The sequence below is a fragment of the Lampetra fluviatilis genome, chromosome 11, assembly GCF_964198595.1.
Source record: "Lampetra fluviatilis chromosome 11, kcLamFluv1.1, whole genome shotgun sequence".
Classification (NCBI taxonomy): Eukaryota; Metazoa; Chordata; class Hyperoartia; order Petromyzontiformes; family Petromyzontidae; genus Lampetra; species Lampetra fluviatilis.
Genome location: NC_136285.1, coordinates 15,270,857 through 15,293,042, shown reverse-complemented (window position 1 = coordinate 15,293,042; position 22,186 = coordinate 15,270,857). Strand labels below are relative to the sequence as shown.

Sequence of the window (22,186 nt, the reverse complement as noted above, 5' to 3'; positions counted from 1 at the left end):
CGCCGATGGCGGTTTGCGTCACTTTGTGTGCGCACGTAAACGTCACCGTCGTTTTGAGTTCAGCGTCCGCGGGAAGTGCGCCCAGGTCGAATCGCCACTCTTGGTTTTGTTTGGCCGTGGAGCGATTCGTAACGACGCCGCAGAAAATGAAAGCCTCGGTTGGGTTTTTTTTTCATCTTCTAAATCAATTTACGAACTCGGAGGGAGAACTGCGGGTGGGATATTGAGTCAAAATATTGCGTCCAAACAGGCAGAGCGGGTTTTGGTTTATTGGATTAAATTGCACCGCTGCCTTCAATTAGATCCTCTGTGTCACGGCGAGTTCACTGGGAAAAGTGCTCTAACACGCACAGAGACAAAGATCCCCCGCATAGCCTTTAACACACTGTTGGGGAAAGTGTAGTTAGAGAGTGCCTATTAAGGACGGCACAGCACACGAGAACGTGGGTAGCCGCACCACATCCGGCTGTCTTTGTCTCCCCAGTGCTGAAATGCTGATGTCTTTCAGATACTCATTTTAGGCTGAGTGAACCTAGGGAAGGCACAGCACCGGTACGAAAATTTGTAACCGACGTTGGCCATGAGCGGGAATCGAACTGGGGTACACTGCGCCAGCGCTACCCGCGCACACGTACACACACGTACACACGTATACACGTACACACACGTGCACACACAAAGTAAACACAAAGATCTCCCCTCGAGCTTGAACATGCTGTTAGCGGGCACGTATGAAGGCCAGCATGTCACACATGCATGCGCACACACACACACACGTACACACGCGTGCATACACACACACACGTACACACACACACACACGTGCACACGCACAAACAAGCACACGCGCGCACACACGTACACGCGCGCACATGCACACGTACTGCTCTGCGGGGATGTAGAGGTCCCGCAGCGGTTGGCAGGCCACCCCTGCCACCATCACCATGCCGTGGCGGCCGATCTCCGAGAAGCTCAGGCCCAGGTTCTCCCCGCGGATCGTCACCAGCGTGCCGCCCTCGCGCGGCCCTGTCAGAGGGCTCACCTGGGGACGCACGAGCGCACGGGCGATCGCGGGTGACCACGGGGACGAGCAGGTGAGAGGTGCACAGGTGAAACGGGAGTCAGAGGTTACCACGGCGACAGGTACGCAGGGATCACAGGTACGCACGAGTACGCGCTAAACGCAGGTCGGAGGATCGCTTACGTACACGCGAATATCACGGCGAAGCACGGCAAGGTTTGCATGCGAGTTAGAACAGGCAAGCACGGGTCAACACGGTCACGTACACACAGGCGGACACGTGTAACCACAGAAGCACACGAAAAAATAGACACGGAAAGACAGACACAGAGACACACGCATGCAGCTTTGCACCAACTCCTCACGGCGCGCACGCCAAGTGGCAATACCCACCGGCGCGCCCAGCCCCCCTCACCCTGCCCCCCACTCCCTGCCCCCTCACCCTGCCCCCCTCGCCCTGCCCCCCACTCGCTGCCCCCCCTCCTACTCAGCGTTGCCAACTCTGGGGTTTTTGTCTTGAGGTTTTGTGTCGCGACAAAAAACCACGAGAGGAGCCGAGCGCCTCCTTGGCAAGAGGTCGTGACGCGGGGCTGGGAGCGTGCCAGGGACCCTCTATCGCCGCGAAATGTTTTCAAATTGACCAAAAATGGGCGATTGAACGCCGTGTCCGCGGCGAGGAGCGCCGAGCAACGCCGTTCCACTCCGCTACTTTGCGACCGGCCGTGCCCGATCTTCTCCCGGCAGCCTTGCGAGGTTAACGCGGCAGCCGCTCGAGATTGGTTTGACGGCTTTCCGCGCGAAGGAGTTGGCAGCGCCGGCTCCCCCCGCTCGCGATGTCGCGCCGCCGCAATCTTCATTTCATGCGATCTCAGTCCGCCGGCCGCTCGGTCGGTCGGCTCCGTGCGGTGCGAAACAAGTTCGACGTACGCAAAGCGGGCCGTCACGGGCCACTCGTTCGGTCAGCGGGCCGCTCTGGCCGCTCCCCCCCCCCCCCCCCCCCCGGCCATACGTCTCGTTATTTCTGCGTTTCGGCGCCTGTTTGCCGCTTACGGTAACGAGACCCGCGGCGCGGCGAGCGATGCGAGAGGCCGCGGGCGGCCCGGCCCGCACGCCGCGAGGGCTCCGGGTCAAGGTACTTATATATATTTGCGTGCGCGTGGTTTTTGTGAGCGGCCGTTGACATGAATAAATCACGAGGCCTCTCGCGGGGGGACACGGGGCGGGGGGAGGGGCGGGGGGAGGGGCGGGGGGAGGGGCGGGAGGGGCAGGGGGCTCGGTGATGAACCGGCGCCGCCGGCCGGGGCTTGGGTTCTGCAGCTCTCGCCGTTAATCGTGTCGGTGACGATCTATCCACTGCTGGATAGAGGCCTCCGCAAGCCTTCGCAGTGCCCCTGCACTCCGCCAACCTGCGTGTGCGTGCGTTCTCGACTCCGCGCGCTCCTCGCTCGGCCCCGCGCTGTCACTCCCGGCAGGTGCCTCTCCGCGCACCGCCGCTCTCTCACCGAGAATCCGCGCCGCTAATTGTGCGGCAATTTAATTAATTATTTACACATTTACACCGCTAACAACAATAAACCGGTGCCGTTTAAACCGTAGCTTCCTGTAATCATGGCGAGAATCGATACTGAAAGAAGCCAATTATGAGTAGAGCCCTAATTGGATGAGCTCAAGGGCAGATTCCACGCATCTCACTCGAGCGGCGAGTGTCGTGCGTGCCTGTGTGTCCGTGCACCGCGAACTTGGCAGAGACCCGAGCTCGATACCCGCTCACGGTGGTCTGGGGCCTCCCGTAGGTCGACTCAACCCTAAGCGAGCACACGGTGCAGCATTAAAACAAACATCGGCTCGGAGATGTGCCGTGCCGGCCGTCGCAGACTCTTGCTGACGGCGCTCGCCCCGACGGTCTGCGGACGCTACGCGGGGGGTCTCTGTCCAGGCTCGGCCCTCTGCTGCGAGCCCTCGGACTCGGAGCGCTCCTCCCGACTCGGAGCGCTCCTCCCGACTCGGAGGGCCTCGCAGCTCTGCTGTTCGGCTCCCCGACGGCGGGTTTCCGGGTCGTACCCATTGTGTTGTTGTCTTTTTTAATTCAAATATCTCACTCGGATAACACCTCGAGATGGTCTAGCAGCTCACTTGCGTAGCAAGCTTGTAATGGAACCCAATCCCGCACACGCCCCGTACAGTCTTCAAGTGTCGGGGCTTTTAGCGAGCAACAGCACCTATGATAGGCAGTACGGCACACGATGGGTGGGTGGCCAGCACCACGCCCGGCCGCCTTTGTATCCCTCACTTCCCGTGCCCTCACTGCCCTTCCATTGGCAACAAACCCTGCCAAGCCCACCCCCCATCCCCCCCCGGCCCACATCCCCCCACTCCCCCCCACCCCCCCCCCAAAATCTTCTGAATTCCACGGGAAACATTAATAAGACCTGCGTGGGTAATGTCCCCCCCCTAATGTCCGTAATGACGGCGTTTAAAGAACAACAAGACCCAGAAGGAGTCCTCGCACAACGCCGTCCGCTGGCACCGCGCACCCCAATCTCGGCTTTCTATCAACATAATTAAACATTTAAAACATTATAAAATGTTTACGCGATGAAAACAGACACGCACGCAAGGACGGCGCGAGTTCCATTCGGTCACCAAGTGTTCCTTTCTCTGCCGCTGCTGCCCGCAATTCGATTCTAATCAACATCAACAGCAGCAGCAGCATCGTAATCGTCATGATCAGCAGCAGCAGAGGCAGCGTCGCACGCGAATGCTTGCGGAGGGTGGAGGGGGAGACGCGAGGCGACCGAGTGGGAACCGGCATGCACGCCCTCGATCGCTGGCACCACGCACAGCCGACATTCATTGCCTAAGAGCACAGAGGGGGGAAGAGAGAGGGGGAGAGGTCCACCCGCCCCCCGCCGTGCCTCCACCCCAACGTCACCGCAAGCCCCGGCCGTCGACGCGGCTCAAGTCGCGCAAGGAGGCGCGCTCCCTGAACCGACGTCGCGCCCACAGCAACGGGGAGACGGGGGTTCAACCGAGATGGGCAACGTATGTCGCTCTGCGACTCGCAGATGTCAGTGAGGCGGCCGTCTCAGAGACGCTTTCCTCTCCTCCAATCCGCTTTGTTCTCTGCCTGGGTCAGGTCGCGGACCTTCAGTAAACAAACTTTTTGGTGAATTACTTTCTGTCGAACGTCAACACGATTGCCTGCTCTTATGTGCATCTCCCGTTCACGGCCTTGAGCCAGCCGGACAAACACGAAACATCAAGCCATGCGCCGGGGTTGTTGACGACGATGACGATGACAATGATTAAATGAAATATGTTAAAAATTAATCGATGGTTGCAAATGACGCCTGTGAAAACAAACATCTGTCACGGAATCGACCGGGGTAATGCGGCGACATTAGCGATCGTGACAATGGCAATCGCTATCCAGGTCATCGGGGGGCGGGGGGGTGCCAGGACGTCCCCCCCCCTCCCCCACCACAATTTGTTTCGCTGGGGGGGGCGAGCAGTCATTGTTTTTGACAAATAGATTTTTTTTTCAACCCGGCCGCACGCCTCTGCGACGGGGGCCGCGCCGTCTCCTGCGGCGTGCCAGGGTGCCGGCGCTCTCTCCACGCTGCCAGATGAGCCTCAGGGATGGCTCCGGCAGCACGCAGCAAAGTCTGCACGGCCGCTGCTCCTTCACAGTGGCGGCAGCGGTGCAGGAAGCCACCACCCCCACCGCGGTGGCTATGCAGTTCCACGTGGCTGCCTGTCACCCGGCGCTGTGGAGGCAGCAGCGAGGGTTGGTGGATCACCGCACACGGATGTTGTGAAAGCCACATTCCCGCGGGCGGGCGTCGAGGAGGTGCCGTACCCTGGCTCTGCCGGGAGAAGGCGGTACGGCAAAAATGTGGAGTCCACCTGTTACGCCTGTACGAGATGGAGTGCTTCCCCCTCGCGCGCGTGGCACAGGTGACCTGCGCAGGCCACCTGTGCCCGCACGCGATCGCCACCAGCCTCACTACGACGAAAACGACGGTGCGGACGATGATCTCTTCCCAGAAGGTGGAGACTCCAAAACAAACCAGCAAGCAGCGAGAAGCCGACCGGCGTCTGGGCAATCGCCGTCAACCCCCGCTTCCTGCTCTGGAAGACGGACGACCCCACAGTGGCAGGCGCGAGCAGGCGCCTCAGTGTCGTAAAGTGGGCCCTGCTGCTGGGGACCCGAGGATTAATTATTCATGGGCGGCGCTCGGCGCTCGTGCGCCTGGGGCCGCGCGGTGGCGAGGAAGTGGGGAGGAATAAATATTAGAAAACGCTGGCTCGGCGTGTCGCCCGCGGGGGGCCCGCCGCGTGGCGCCCGCTGGCACAAATGTCAGCGAGCGGCGCGCGGCCACGCACGTGCACCATCCGCTTGGCCGGCGGAGGCAGCGCCAGCACTAGCGGCGGCGGTGACGGAAGTTGCGGCATTGATGGCGGCGGCGGCGGTGCTGACGGCGGCGGTGGAGGCGGCGGTTCGAGATCGGTTGTCGAGGGCGAGCGACAATGGCCGGGCTGCATCGCGCGATCGGGAGAAACGGCAATGGCTCGGGGAGGCCTTCGTCCAGTAGCGTAGCAGCCCCCCGCCCCCCGCCGCCGCGCAGTGAGCGCACAGACGAGGGAGAGGCGCGTGGACACGGCCAGCAGCTGCGCCGCGTGCGCCCCCAAATCGTTCACGTCGTCGCCGGCTGCCGTCATGACAGAGAGCGGGGGCGGGGCAAGACGGTGGGGTGGGGGGAAGGGGGGGCTGTCCGGTTGCCCTAACATTAGTAGCCCCTGGGGCTTAATTCCTCACCGTATATTTATCCGCGTGGTCGGTCGGCGAGCGGCAGAGTGGATTGCGCGGTGGGAGTCGTGCCGGTTTGCTTGGGGCCTGCGCGAGCGCACTCTCCTCTCGTGACGATGACGACCATCGTGGCGACGGTGACGACGGTTGATGGGCTTGATGAGAAACAACTTGAGCCGGCGGCTCGTGGGGCGTGCCGTGTGCCGGGTTCCGATGCGACCGAAGGAAGCGTCACGCAAGTACGATTTTGCGCGTGGAGCGATGTGGGCACCGCAACGGCAGGCTGAGCAGTGGGCACTCGATGCCCGCCAGCGTGGGTACCAGGGTGCAATCGGAGGAGGACCTCCGGAACGGCTCTACGACATCCGCTTCCGCGACTTCCCACTCCGTGATACGAATCAAAGAAAACGATGAGAGGCGGCGCGAAAGTCCGCGGCGCTAACCGGCAGCGCGCTGCGCAACGGCCGAACAATCGGCGTCGTTAGCGCCTCCCGGTTTATCAATTATTCACTCGCTTAACCCGGCAAGAGCCGGCGAACGGGGCTCATCACGCAAATGAGCGACGGCCAGCTGGCAAGACGCGTCGTGCGCGAGGCGCGACGGCGGCTCCAGCCGCGGCAACGCCGCGCGGCGCCGGCACGCGGACCGCAGCTGGGCCCTCGATGTGCACTCTCGCCCACTCGCCCGCCCGTCTGCCCGCCCCCTCGAGTTTGTAAGAGCCGGCAACGCCCATGCACGGACGCGCGCGAGTGGCCGCAGAGTGCCGTTGCTCCGAGACCGGAGCGCGGAGCGCGGAGCCGGAGTCGGCGGCGTGGGGCGTGCGAGGGGGTGGGCTCGTGGCGCACGGTTAAGTGCTGCCGCCGAACCGCGGCGACCGCACGACCGGTCTGAGTGCGCGGTGGTGCGCGCTTTACGGTGAGCGATGTTGTGGCGTGCTGCGCTTGTAATGCCAATAACACAGCGAGTCTTAAGCCTTGGGACTCCCTTTCAGGAGGGTCGTGCTACAGGGCACGTTACACAGCACTCTCAAACTCCACACAGATCGATTCAAGAACCTCAGCGAGCGACGCGCGGGTTGGGAAGATCAAAGCGCGTGCGGCTAAGCCACGGTGATGCACGGTGAGCGGTGGACGGACGCGGTTTGGCACAGTGCCGTGTGCTGTGTGCCGGTCACCGGACGTACGTACGTACGTATGTTGACATTAATTTTGCACCGTACGTCGACAACCGTGCTAATCGCAGGTGCGGGGGAAGGACAACCAAGCGACGCGTGAGTGGGTGGTGGGTGCGGGTGACAATCATCGCAGCGTCAGGCAAGCGGTGGGCGAACGGACAGACGCGGTGCGGTGCCGAACCTCGGTGATGCGCGGGTGGGCGCAGCGCGCGAGGGGCATGCCGCGGTGCAGCCAGTGCAGGTCGGGCGCGGCGCAGTGCCGGCGTAGGGTGCAGCGCTCCTCGCCCTTGCACCAGCCGCACTCGAAGCGTGCGTCGGCCTTCAGGCACAGGCCGCAGCTGTCGCGCGCGGCCGAGCACTTGTACAGGTGCACTGCTCGCAACGCGCGTGAACACAGCACACACAAGCACACACACACATGCCCACGTGAACACAGCACACACAAGCACACACACACGCCGACGTGAACACAGCACACACAAGCACACACGCACGCCCACGTGAACACAGCACACACAAGCACACACGCACGCCCACGTGAACACATGCACACGCGATGCACGCATGGACACGACACGCGTACTGGCGTCAATGTGCTGACGCGTGAACACAACAACCATTTGCCACGTCCACTCCAAATTAGCAGCACGGCCCAAGACATGGAGGCAACGACGCTCATGTTCATCGTCGGCGACGATCGATCTACTGACGGACGAAGGCCTCCCTCCAAGGCGACGAGCATCTCTCAGTCCGCGTGGATTTGCTGCGCTCCTCTTTCCCGTGGGGCTGGATCTATAAGAAAAAATTAATGATATGCGGCTGAGAAGTGAGACCGACCGACGAGGTCGCTGCCTGTTCGATTGGCCTCAAGTTGGAATGAAGAGTGCCGCTCCTCTGAAATATCTGAGTGTTTCCGCTCCATCTCCGCGGTTCCCTCCTCTGGCTGCCCACCAGCGCCGGCATCCCACGCCGGCACGGCCAGAATGGCGTGCGAGTCAATCACGGCCGGCGAGAGATGGCGGTGGCTACGCCGGCCGCAGCCGATCGCGGCGGCGGCGAGCCGCTGGGACGCCCGCGTGCCGCTCGGCGCTCGGCTACGTGGGCTTTATATATATATTTATTTATTTGCGCGTGCGGGGGTTGTTTTAGCGCGACCTCCGACCCCGCGAGTCCCAGGACACCGCCGCTCCCCATCGTCCGTCACGGCGAGATGGATCCTAAGTGGACGGGAATCCCGATTAACCCGGCACGGCAAGCGGCCGCGGCGAGACGCCCGTTCGTCAGCGGCCGCGGGGTCGATCGCGTTTCAGGGTTTTTTGTGCGTGCGTCTCAGTGCGCGTGTGCGCACGTGCGCGTGTGTGTGTGTGTCAGTGCACACGCGTACGCTGCCTGCGCAAAGGCAGGCTGCTGGCAGACTTCTGGCGGTCTGCTGGCGGTTTGTGTTTGAGACGCGATGGGCGCGGGCGAGACCGCACGCTGTCACGCGCCGCTGTTTATGCCGGCTGCAGCGCGGGCAAATGGAAAATTTAAGTTCAGAGGCCGCTGGGGATGGGAACGCACGCACGCATGCACGCGCACACTTAAAGCTCGGCACAAAAGAGCACGCGACACGGAGCTCGCCATCTGATACGAGCGCCATTAACCACGGACCATTAGCGTGCGGCGATCTTCCTATTTTTAACTCGGAGCGCGATGCACGTTACGCAATCGAGGCGATAAGGGTGCCCCCCACTTTCAATTAAGGATGCTCCCGGCTCGCCGGGGGATTTCTCCGTGATTTGTGGCGTCCGCGCGGGAAAGCGACGCCGGGGGAGGGCGGCCGTGGCGCGATCGCCGCTCATCGCCGAGGGTCGCGGTTTGAACCCGTCGGGCGCCCATGGCGGTAGCACGCAGCCACAAGTGCCCGTGTTGGATTCCCAAATTGGCATCCTGTCCGTGTGTAGTTTGTAAGACCTCCCACTGTTGTGGACGGGTTTCCTCCCCCCATAGTTAAACCCGCACACGCTGTGTAACTGCTGTTGGCCAAACATCCCAGTGTAGCGGGTCCCTCCTGAGCAATACTCTTTGCGGGTGGCTCTCCGCGTCACCAACTAATTATAGGAACCCCAGTGACCGCGCTGGTTAATACTGGAGCCATGAAACACGACAACGTGTGGCTTGTGTCACAGTGGACGGTAAAGATCCCGACTTTGATCAATCATCAGCAAATTGGTTGATTGAGTAAAACCAGGGAGCAGCTTGGGCTCCTCGTGGCGGGCCGCTGGCCGGTGCTGCGTGCAGGTTGCGCTGCGCAGGGCCGGCTGAGATGTACCACCGCGAGGAACGTGTCCTACGAGCATGCAGCGGTGGCGGCGGTGGTGGTGATGAACCGCACCTGGCACTCCCGCCCGGAATTGGCGACTCACCCTTGATGTCGGCCGGGTTGTCGATGACGAAATCTCCATTCCAAACGACGGAGAAGTCGACGAGAACGTCACCCACGTCCTCGTCGTACGCATACTGCACACGCACACACACACGCACACACACACACACGCACGCACACACGCGCACACACACACGCACACACACACATGCACACACACACACACGCACGCGCGCGCACACACGCGCACACACACACGCACACACGCGCACACACACACGCGCACACACAAGCACGTCGACGGCGGTCCTCGTAGCACCACACACACACACAAAATAAAGATCCTCCATGGAGCCTTAACAGACGTTTGATGCACACGAGGGGGTTCTTGGCCAGAAGTATGCCCGGCCGCCTTTGTCCCCGAGTGCCAATGCTTACACACTGCACCAGGTACTCATTTGAGTCGACCTAGGGGAGGCCCAGGATCGGTCCAACTATTCGTCACCCATGTTGGTTGTGAACAGGAGTCAAACTCGGGTCGAGGGGTTCGTCGTGCAGTGCGCTAACCACTACACTACCGGCTCAAAAGACAAAGATCTCCCCGTATAGTCTTCAACAGACTGTTAGGGAAAGTGTGCCAGGTACTCATTGAAGGCCTAGGGCAACAGCAGTGCTATGCTGACATTCTCCATGAGTTAACCATGAGCGGCCTAGCGGAGGCCTAGAACCGGTTTGGATATTCGTCCCACTGATGTTGGCCGCTAGCGGGAATCGAACTCGAGTCGCTGCGGCCGTGGCACGGCGCGCTAACCGCTGCGCCACCGCTCGCGTGGAGTAGAGGCGATATTATTTTAACGCCAAGGTTACTGAGGGCAGCAAAATATGCGAGGCGGATGTTTGTGTTCCCCGGAATCCGGCATTTCCTCCGGCTCCCATTACAGCTTTGGCCTCCTTCCCGGGGCTCAATCAGCCCCATCTCACCCACCGCGTTCCAACGCTGGTACATCACACACATCATCATCATCATCGCCGTGCCCCTCCAACCACCACATCCTCCCCCCACCTCCCCAACCCCACTCAGTCACAAACTGTGGCCGTGAAGTAACGTCGGTGTAAATATAATTACTATTATTATTATGACCGTCGTCATGGCCGTTACTTTGCAGCCTAAACAAACAAACAAACACCACGGGAAGCGCGCCATGTCTGGGTCGCGATCACCACCGCTGCTGCTGCTGCCACTACACATCGGTCGAGAGGGGGGGACTGTGGGGCGAATCTCATCGGCAGCGGTGGCACAGAAACACCCAGGCTGGGCCTCCCAACTCTGGGGCGAGCAGAGTGAGTGAGCGAGGGAGTGAGCAAGGGAGCGGGTCAGTGGGTGTGTGGGCAAATGAGTGAATGGGTTAGTGAGTGGGCGGGTGAATGAGTGAAATGGTGAGTGAGTCAGTGAGTGAGGGAGTGTAAGTGACCTAATGAGTGAACGATGGGATGTGGGGTGAGTGACTGAGTAAAGGGGCGAGCAATGCGCAAGTGATGCAACGTGTGGCAAGCAAAAGCTAGAACAGAGGGTGAGCGAACGAGCGAGCGGTGGAGCAGGGAAGCGAGCTGTGGGACGGGACACGAGTCACTGAGCAGGTGACGGGAACGAATGGAGAGCCCCATCACGCGAGCGATGGAACTCGGGGGAATGAGCAAGGTGAGGCAACAGGGATGAAAGGGACACGTGGCGAGCAAACGGAGCGAGCGGTGGGATAAGAAATCGGCGAGCGATCAACGGGACCGGAGAAAGAGGACACGGGCGGCGTGGCAAGCCAAACTGATTACAACTCGGCAGAGCCAGCGCGGAGAGATTAACGGCGCTGGCTACTTGTAACCACCCCAGCCTAATTAAATTAAAATCACGCGATCAACTAGCGCTTCCTCCTGTTGGGCGGAGCGGCGGTGCACTTTAACCGCCACAAGCAGCACGCCACCGCTAAATTATTCACGTCGCTGCGGTTGGGTGTTTTTATTGGCGGCGCCAGCATCGAGATCGTATTTATTGTCAAATCCCATCCGGCGGTTGCACCGCCTGGTGAGAGCGCCGGCTCTCGGGCTCGCGGGGCTCGGGCGCTCGCATTTCCATCGCAGCACGCGTCACGCGGCACGCGGCACGCATGCACGCGGCACGCGTCGAGTCCGTACCGCGATCTCCTGGCACTGCACGCTGGAGCTGTTGAAGCGCAGCGCCGGCACGCGCTCCTCGCGCCCGCCCAGCGTCAGCACGCACTCGTAGCCGCGCTGGCCCGACTGCGGCTGGGGCAGGTTCCGCGCCGCCAGCGTCACGTGCCGCACCACGCCGGCCGGGATGAGCACGTCCGTGGAGGGCGCCAGCAGCTGCGGGCACTCCTGTGGATATAAAGACAAACATCCCCCGCTCAGTGCTGCTAGTAGCGAGCACCTATGAGGGCCGGCGCTGTGGTACACAAGGGGTGGGGGGGGGCAACACCACGCCCGGCCACCTTTGACTCCCCAGTGCGGTGTGTAAGCATCAGCACTCGGGGAGGCCCAGGCATTGGGTCCGATATTCGCCACTCTTATTGGCAGGAAGCGGGAATCGAACTCGAGCTGCCGGGTTCATAACACAGTGCGCTAAGCACGACACTACCGCTTCCCATATCCACGCACGAACGCGCACTTCTGCACGTGGCAGAGTGGACAGACACACACAAGGCTCCCCTTTTCTAAACTGTTAAAGTCAAGTCAATCATTGATACTCGTCTTGATCAGCGTTCAGCTTTTGTTTGAAGTTCGTTCAGCGTGCCGCCCCCCCCCCCTCTCTAATCCAGGGCGGGGTTAAAGGGTTAGCGGAGGGGGGCCACGGCATGGGAGCGGCGCTCCGTCTCGAGTGGCGAGTGTTCGCGACCCAACATAAGAGCAGCTTCACAATGAAGTTTCGTTCATGTTGGATCAACTTAACGAGAGTTATCGTCCCTCCCCCACCCCCCTGCCCCCACCCCCGTTACAGAGGATAGACAAACAGAGATAACAATCAATGGTTTGAAACTCCCCTGTAAAGCCACTAAAATTATAATCGGGCAAGCGGTGTCGCAGCAGAGCCGAGTGGTAATTGAGTGCGCCCTGTGCCACAAGTGCGCGCCGCGGCCTCCACACACCGCCTCCCCCCCAGTGCTAAGCGCGTCACGTGGCCTCATTAACGGGGCTCCCTGTGAGCCACGGCCGTCTCCTCCCCACTTGCGCCGTGGCGCTGATCGTCTTCATTATGAGCGAACGCCCCCGGATCGACGACGCCGGCGCCCGTGAGGGCGGCCGTCGCCCTCCGGCGTTCGGCCCCCGGGAAAACCGCGTCGCCGATTGGCCGATGGGCAAATTTTCCCTCCGGAGGACGCGAGCGCTGGGAATTGCATCGAGCGAGCAAAATCCACAACAGACCGTTGGAGCAAGCGCAGTTAGCGAGCGGCGGGCACGGCGCCCCAACGAGAGTGGCTAGCCAGCACCACACCCGACCGCCTTTGTCTCCCCATGCTGATGTTCATGCACCACACTAGATACTCATTTAGGTCGACCTAGAGGAGGGCCAATTCCGGCTCAGACATTCGTCGCCGATGTTGGCCGCGAGCGGGAATCGAACTCGGGTCCCCGGGTTCGTGGTGCGGCGTGCTAACCGCCAGGCGTCGTTGCGGAGGGCGCGGAGTGGCGGGATGTCCCACGCGCGCGCTTCAGGAAGCGAGCGGTTTGTCGTCGCGTGCCGCTCGGGCGCGGAGATCACAGAGCCTCACGCAATCAGCGTCAAAGCGAAATTCATTACGCCGCCTTTGTAAACAATAGCAGTGGTGCACGCCGCAGACACATTGGGCCACATCCAAACTGACACAGCTAACAGGTGTAAACAGCCGCCTCCCCGGGGCTGACTTTGCAGCTACGACACAGCGCCGCCTTTGAAGCCGCCACTATGAATGTTTAATGTGATTAGATTTGATAAAAACGTCGATCTCTCACAGAGCACACTTTTAATTAAAGCAAATACATCCTCGCCTGCTCGCCCGCCCGCTGTTTGCCGTCAATCCTCCAGATTGTTTGCTTGCGGTTGTTTTTATTATAATTATAATTTTTGATAAGCGCTTGCAGCAGCTGTTTGAAACGACGCGTGATGCGTGCGCGACACAAGCCGGGCACGCGCGTGGATTCCACCACGCGCGGTGACGGCGGCACCCGCGCCAGGCCGGGCAACGCCATCTCTGGCCGGCAGGGCCGGGATACCGAGGCGGGTCCTTTTAACGCGTTTTTGTTTCGTGTCCCAGGTTTTAGACGACGCTCCGATTAACACGTCCGGTCTCCTGCCGGGGCGAGTCCCCAATAGCGGCACGGCGTGAGACGGGAGCTGCGTTCGTGTCGCATCGCCCCCGGGAGAGTTACCGCGATCCCCGCGTTCAGACCATCAACCCAGGTAGAGAATCGTCCACAGCGTTCCCGGGAGGCATTCGTGAGGGCTCGGAACGACGCTCCGCGCGGGGTGGCATTTGTCGAGCGCGAGAGGCTCGACGAGATCGAGCGCAAGGGGCCGCACTGGCCCTCTGGGCGTTGCCAGTCGGGCTCACCCGCCGCGTGGCCAACCGCGTGGCCAAGGTGACAATACAGCAACCACCTATGGGGATTACTCGAAAGCTCCAAATTAAGTTGTTTCACCTATGGGGATATTGCAGCTGTACGCACATATTCAACGTTGGTGCCAGCACGGTGACTCCGCTTTATCCCCCACCCCCCCCCCCTTCTTATCAGACACCCCCGTTCTCGTGAGCTGACCCCCATTTCACAGGTGGCCCCCCTGTTCATGAGTCGCCCCTCTTTTCACGAGTCACTCAGTACCCTTGAAAATTCGCCCATCCGGCAGGGTTCAAGCTCGAAGCAGTCAGGGTTCAAGTGAAAGGCCGTCAGGGTTCAAGCGAGGGCCTGTTGGGGTTCAAGCGAGGGGCCATTGGGGTTCAAGCGAGGGGCTGTCTGGGTTCCAGAGAAAGGCCATCGGGGTTCAAGTGAGGGGTCGTCGGGGTTCAAGTGAGGGGCCGTCGGGGTTCAAGCGAGGGGCCGTCTGGGTTCCAGAGAAAGGCCGTTGGGGTTCAAGTGAGGGACCGTTGGGGGTTCAAGTAAGGGGCCATTGGGGTTTAAGCGAGGGGCCGTCGGGGTTCAAGTGAGGGCCCGTTGGGGTTCAAGTGAGGGGCCATTGGGGTTCATGTAAGGGGCCGTCGGGGTTCCAGAGAAAGGCCGTCAGGATTCAAGTGAGAGGCCGTCGGGGATAAAGTGAAGGACTGTTGGGGTTCAAGTGAGGGGCCATTGGGGTTCAAGTGAGAGGCTATCGGATATCAAGCGAGGGGCCGTCGGGGTTCAAGCGTGAGGCCGCCGCCGTGGCGTTGTGCGCCGGACAATGGCCACGCGATGTGCGCGCGCACAGACAGCGGAATGTGATCGCAGTCAACGCATGCACTCCTGCGCGCGTCCCCCCCAGCAACAAAGGCGGCCGTGTGCGCGCGCACAACGGCGTCTGTATTGGGTCTCCGATCCTGACAGCTGCAACGGGGGCGGGGGAAGGGGGGCGGCCGAGCGGCGAGGGGTCCGGTGGGTGGGGTGACGGCGAGGAGACCCAGAAGGAAGGGCCTGTCCAAATCGGTGACCTGCAAAATACTTCCACGCCCGGCACACCACAAACAGTATAACCAGTCGCTATGGCCGTGGTTGGTAGCAGTGACGTGTGGCCCACTCGCAGTTGAACAGCGACCCGGTGAGCAATGAAGCCCCGACTTTGGAAAAAAGATCTATCTGCAGAAGCGACTTCCCTTCCTACAGCCTCCCCCCGGCCCTCCTCCCCCACCACGCCCCAGAGGGTGGGCGACGGGCAGGAGGTGCGTGGCTCGTTAGCCCGGGGCGCTCCACTCGCTCCACTCACTGCTGCGGATCATTACGGGCATTTAAATAAAGAGGCGACTGTGGAGCGAGGGGAGTGTGGAATTTCCACCGCTGGCCAAGGGAGAGGAGAGCTCCCCACACTGCTTTGCTCGGCTTGCCACCCGGGGCTCATCTCTCGCTCCAATATTTTCCGACTCCCGCTGGTAGAGCGGAATGGGAAGTATACTGGATGTGGTGTGCCGCGTGTGAGAATATTGTCTGGGTCACCGACCCGGGCAGACCCGGCTGAATTTAAACACTCGCGAGCGCTCACCCGGGCGGGCGAGCGCTCACCCGGGTGGGCGAGCGCTCACCCGGGTGGGCGAGCGCTCACCCGGGTGGGCGAGCGCTCACCCGGGCGGGCGAGCGCTCGCCAGGGCGGGCGACACCACCGCCGGACGCCGGCACGGCGCACCTTTTCAAAGAAGCGAGATCCAACCATTGATTGCTTCAGATTTTTGACGTCTCATCATCCCATCAACATCTCATCCTCCCATCGACATCTCTCCGTCAGTAAGGTCGCGACTCCATTCGGAGCCCAAAGTGATTGCCGTGCGAGTATGTGAATATAACCGCGTTAATAGACTAATTGCAATTAAATAGTTTTAAGAGTTATTAAAATAATTTACATGTCAATTTATTTATTTTTCCACGGATCTAATTTAAATTCGGCACAACCCTCATTATTATTCTTCTCGCTATTGCCACAACTCTGGGGGCCTTGAGATGCTTTGGGCCTTTAGCCTTTAATCGGTTTGCTTGTGCCTGCTTGTCGCCTGTTCCGGTCAACTCCTCCCAATCTCCCATCTCCACCGCTTCTCTCCGCATCCCTCGCCACCTCGCTCCCATCGCCACCACCTCCGCCGGCGCTGCCCTCGTACCGCCACTCCTCCCCCCTTCCCCACGGCCCCCGCGGCCTCGCCCCGTCAGCGCCGGCGTCTCGTTTCCGAGCCTCGCGAGGCCGGGCGGATTGCCACGGCCGTTTGCATCGCGACGGATTTACGTAACGAGCCGGGGCGCTCACCTCGGAGACGTTCACTCTGCCCTCGAGGAAGGAGCAGCTGCCCGGGTGGTCCGTGCAAACGTGGCGGAACTTGCACCAGTGGCACGGGAAGGAGCTGCTCACACACGCCAGGCAGCTGGCGGGCGGGAGGGGGGGGGGCGGGGTACGAGGAGGAGGTGGTGGTGGTGGTGGGAGAGATAGAGAGGAGGTGGAGATGGGTGATGAAGAAAGGATGTGGAGAGAAACGTATTGATGATGGGAAGATGACAAGGGAGAGGCAGCAGAGAGGAGAGAAAATAAAAGGGGGGAATGAGAAGAGATAGACAGACAACAGAGAGATGATAACGATGGTGTAGGTCGTGGTAGGAGGGAGAGACAGGCAAAGGAGTTTTAGATCATAATGATGGTGGTAAAGGTAATGGAAAATGTTTGAGAGGTGACAAAGAGACAGGGGGGAAGATTACAAACGAAGAGATAATCAGAGAGAGAGAAGGGAGAGGCCATCAACAGGGGGGCAAGCAGGGAGGGACAGACAACAGAGGGATGACGATGGAGGGGGAGGAAGGGAGAGAGAGAGAGAGACAGACAGCGATGTTTAGACGATGCAAACACCCACGGCAGCAGAAGGCATCACCCAGCCCTGGCTCCGACCCTCACCCCCTCCCTCACCACATCTCATTATCCATTCTTCACTCCTCGGTCATTCTCAAGATTGATTTTGCTTTATTTGTTTTGTTGCTCGCGCCGTGACGCGTCGCACCGCCTGCACGGCGCACGGAATGAGGAGCAGCGGTGGGCGGTTACCAACACCACGACCACCCACACCAAAGACAAAATCCCTCGTGTAGCCTTAACAGACTGTTGGGGAAAGTGCTGTTTGCGAGCACCTATGAAGGCCGATATGGCACACGAGGGGGTGGGTGGCCAACACCACGCCTTTGTCTCCCCAGTGGCGACATTTACACACCGCACCAGTTACTCATTTGAGGCCCAAGCCCGGTTCAGATAATCGTCACTGGTGTTGGCCATGAGCAGGAATCGAACTCGGATCGCCAGGTTCATAGCACAGCGTTCTAACCACTACACTACCGCTCCCCACCTACAACAATAACCGCCATTCGCCAATAAGTGGTGGTGACGTCACCACGACGCTTGTGCCAGGCTATGTGAATGTTGAGGCCACGTGAAGTGTCGAACGCCCGCTGGCAGGAGGTCACGGGGCAGACCCAGCAGGTGCCACGGGCCGACTGACTCAGATGACTGGCCGATGCACCACCTGTGCCCCCTACTGTGCCAACTTGCTGTGCTTTAGCCACCCGGCGCTCCGCTCGTTGTTGTGAGCGTCACTCCTCCACCCTCCGTTGTTGTTGGAGGGCGACTGCCTCCAAATGCCCAGTAGCGTCCTTCAAGAGCCTCCTCCACAGAGGCTGATCTTGACACCGCTGGTACCAGTCCCATGATGTTTTCCAGATTGAGGGATTTCCCCTTCCCCTGGACCTCACAAAAATGCTAAAAAAATCTGCAAAACTGTTTCTGGGGGTCAAAAATTGGATCACCATTATTTCCCCTAATCATGGTAATAGGTGTGGCGCTGCAGGTTACTTATTTGATGGAGTTAAAGAGCGATTTGTGATCGCGGGTCATTGCGGCAGATTCCATCTCCTCAGCAACCCACGATCACCACCCATCCTTGCAGCACCTCACGGCCCTCTGAATCTCCGAGCGAAGGCTGCGGTAAGCCTCCTCATTCTCTGACGTGGGATGCTGTAGATGATGAGAGTGGGCCTGTCGCTTTTTCTCAGCCGCCCTGAACACCTCCTCTGCCAGCCAGGGTCTCTGGGGAGGTCTGGACCGTGTTCCCAAAGCAGCCATTGCAGCTGCATGAGCCACAGTCCTAAACCTCGCCCATTTCCCCTCGACATCAGGAGGAGTGGAGGACGATGCCAACCCCAGCCACAAGCAATGATGAAATTATCGCTTGCAGCTTTCACCAGCTAGCTGAGACCATGCCACTATGGGTTTGAATGTTGTCCTGGGTGTCCACCTGTAGTGTCGTATAGGGACCGTAGGCGGGTGTCACGGAGGTCGTGTCAGGCCGTGACACTCTGCGTGAACCCAACAGGACACGTGACCGGATAAAGGGAGCCAGGGGCCCCAGGGGGTCACGTGGTTGGGGGCTCGGGCCTTCCCGAAGGATCTCCGGTCTCCGCGAGTGGACCAGGCAGCGTGTTGGGCTGTCCTGGTCCAGTGATGTAGTACCCCCGTAGGTTAGCTAAGTTAGGAAAGGTGGCTACCACCTTAAGTCGTCGTGTTAAGTGTTAATTGTTATGTTACCTAATAAATAGTGTTGCCTCCAAAGTTCCAGTGTGCGCCTGAATTTAACCACTACACACCCACCACCGGAGTGGAAGAATGGCAGGCGCATCTTACAGATGACAAGTCGATGGTCAGTTGGCAGATCAGTTCCACGGTAGGTCCTGGTGTCAAGGACATGGGCCCGCATCCGCTGTTCCGTCACTATGTAGTTCAGCAGATGTTCTTGCTTGGACCTGGCATGCATCCATGATGTTGTGTAGATGCGCCGATGCCAGAAGAGCGTGTTGGTAATTACAAGCCCATGGGCTACACAAAAAAATTGCAGCTTCCTACCGTTGTTATTGAGCTGATCTGGCCAATGTCTTCCAATCACTCCAGACCAGGTGCCTATATCATGAGCAACTCGGGCAATGAAGTCACGCAACAAGATGACTCTATGCCGAGGGGCCACTTTAGCCAGCACCTGTAACAGGAGGTTATAGAAGGCATCTGACTCGGCCTTGCCTGCATCCCTCCACGGATGTTCGTCTTCGGTGGGGGCATAAGTCACCACGACCACCACTCCTTGCCTCTGGTTGATGGGAAGGCGAGCCCAAAGTAGCCTAGGGCTTACAGCTTCACACACCTCACCGCCACGCTCCCACGCCTCCTTCAGAGCCACTCCCTGTTGTTTGACAGTCTCCTATCCCGAGTAGAGGACTGTCCACTCCTCATGGTGACAGGAGCCAGAGCCGGTCCACCGGACCTCCTGAACACCACAGAGATCCAGGTGGTACCGGTCCAGCTCACGACAGAGGAGTGGCAGCCTCTCCTCCGCAGCGAGCATTGGAACATTCCATGTGGCCACCCGTAATGGTTTTTTAATGTTTCTGGAGGAGCCCCGAGGATAAGGATTCAGTCTTCTGGTTCTGCCAAATGGGGTATGGCCAGGAGACGTCATAAACGTCGTGGTTTGGTGGTAATTTATTGAAGGTGGAGGGGCTAACCAGCCCCTTGTACCTGTCAAGAACCCCCATTTGGCCGCCATGGTGGTTACAAACGCCATGAGGGGAAAGGCCAATCTACATTGGCCCTCCCACCACGGCACTGCCCACCACAGCATTGCCGTCCGGCACCAACACCACCACCACCAGCATCACCACCACCACCACCAACGCCACCACTACCAACACCACCATCGCCGCCACCACCGCCGTCATCGTCGTTATTGTCGTCGGGTTGCTGAATCACTGAGTGCGACGTCACGGAGGGGTACACGCACACACACACACACATGCGCGCGCACACACACGCGCACACACACACACGCACACATACACGCGCACACACACACTAACACGTGCGGGCGAGCGAGCATCTGCCGCGCGGCGCCACCCTCGCCCGTGTTACATTACGCCCGTAAGAGGCAATCACCAGGGGATTTAGCCTCTTATTGAGTCACATTTTCTCCGTGGCGTACAATCTCGTGCGGAACCTGCCGAGTGCCGCCAGCCGGATTACACCGCCATCGCCGCCGCCGCAACCGTCGAATCTCGTTTCATTGCGGGAGATTCTTTTTGCTGCTGCTGTGCGGAAATCTTTCACGGCTCCTCTAACGGGATTTGCCCTCACAATCGTAAAGAATGTAACGTCTAATTGTAATTAAAATCGTGGATTAAGAAAAACAAAACAGCGACAGAGAAGAGAGAGCATCCTAATCCATCACAGCGCGATCTTGGTGGGGGCGTGGGGGGTGGGGGGGGTGGGGGGGGTGGGGGGGTGGGGGGGTGGGGGGGTGGGGGGGTGGGGGGGTCCTTCCTGTCGATAGCCACTCGCCGTGAACGGCGTCTCCAGCCGCAGTGGAGGCGTCACGTGGCACGAGCAGCGCCTCTCCCGTCGCGCTCCTCCGCTCGTCACTGCCAAATTCCTCCATCGTCCCCCCCCCTCCGCCAGCCCGATCACTCCTCCCCCCGCACGCCACCCACCGGCGTTCCCCGCCCTCCCGTGGATATTTATTTATTTATTTTCCCCGGCATCGATTCTCAGAGCTGCTTTTCGGTAAATGCAGCGCGGACGTCCGCCTGAGCACATCGTCTATCCCTCACTCACCGTGCCAGGTCCCCCCAGCCACGCTCCCAGCCACGCTCCCAGCCACCCAGTCAATCACCCAGTCACCTACATACCCAGTCACCTACACACCCAGCCACGCTCCCAGCCACGCTCCCAGCCACCCAGTCAACCACCCAGTCACCTACATACCCAGTCACCTACACACCCAGCCACGCTCCCAGCCACGCTCCAAGCCACCTTCCCAGCCACCCAGTCAACCACCCAGTCACCTACATACCCAGTCACCTACACACCCAGCCACGCTCCAAGCCACCCTCCCAGCCACCCAGTCAACCACCCAGTCACCTACACACCCAGCCACGCTCCCAGCCACGCTCCAAGCCACGCTCCCAGCCACCCAGTCAACCACCCAGTCACCTACATACCCAGTCACCTACACACCCAGCCACGCTCCAAGCCACCCTCCCAGCCACCCAGTCAACCACCCAGTCACCTACACACCCAGCCACGCTCCCATCCACGCTCCAAGCCACCCTCCCAGCCACCCAGTCAACCACCCAGTCACCTACATACCCAGTCACCTACACACCCAGCCACGCTCCCAGCCACGCTCCAAGCCACCTTCCCAGCCACCCAGTCAACCACCCAGTCACCTACATACCCAGTCACCTACACACCCAGCCACGCTCCAAGCCACCCTCCCAGCCACCCAGTCAACCACCCAGTCACCTACACACCCAGCCACGCTCCCAGCCACGCTCCAAGCCACGCTCCCAGCCACCCAGTCAACCACATACCCAGTCACCTACACACCCAGCCACGCTCCAAGCCACCCTCCCAGCCACCCAGTCAACCACCCAGTCACCTACACACCCAGCCACGCTCCCAGCCACGCTCCAAGCCACCCTCCCAGCCACCCAGTCAACCACCCAGTCACCTACATACCCAGTCACCTACACACCCTGCCACGCTCCAAGCCACCCTCCCAGCCACCCAGTCAACCACCCAGTCACCTACACACCCAGCCACGCTCCCATCCACGCTCCAAGCCACGCTCCCAGCCACCCAGTCAACCACCCAGTCACCTACATACCCAGTCACCTACACACCCAGCCACGCTCCAAGCCACCCTCCCAGCCACCCAGTCAACCACCCAGTCACCTACACACCCAGCCACGCTCCCAGCCACGCTCCCAGCCACGCTCCCAGCCACCCAGTCAACCACCCAGTCACCTACATACCCAGTCACCTACACACCCAGCCACGCTCCCAGCCACTTGGCCAACCACCAAGTCACCCACACACCCAGGCCAACCAGCCACGCACCCACCCAGCTATCCACCCACTCAGCCACCCACCCACACACCGAGCCACATAGCCACCCAGCTACCTAACCACCCACAAGCAGCCATACACCACTATCCACTCACTCTCACCCATCCGGCTAGCCAGCTTATATGCTCCGCCCATCTGCCCTTTGCCCCCCACCCATTTGGCTTTCCCTGTGA

General features: G+C 60.2%; 1 protein-coding gene across 1 annotated transcript in view; it reads right to left on the bottom strand.

The window, feature by feature from the left end:
* The window catches only part of LOC144934881 (plexin-A1-like), a 133,856-nt gene that overhangs the window by 33,998 nt on the left and 77,672 nt on the right, over positions 1-22,186 (bottom strand). The window contains exons 9-13 of the mRNA XM_078861137.1: positions 16,335-16,449; positions 11,558-11,761; positions 9,411-9,504; positions 7,187-7,377; positions 885-1,042 (exon numbers count right to left, since the gene is read on the bottom strand). Of these exons, the coding sequence (XP_078717263.1) occupies positions 885-1,042; positions 7,187-7,377; positions 9,411-9,504; positions 11,558-11,761; positions 16,335-16,449 (762 nt within the window). The remainder of the gene's footprint in view (positions 1-884; positions 1,043-7,186; positions 7,378-9,410; positions 9,505-11,557; positions 11,762-16,334; positions 16,450-22,186) is intronic.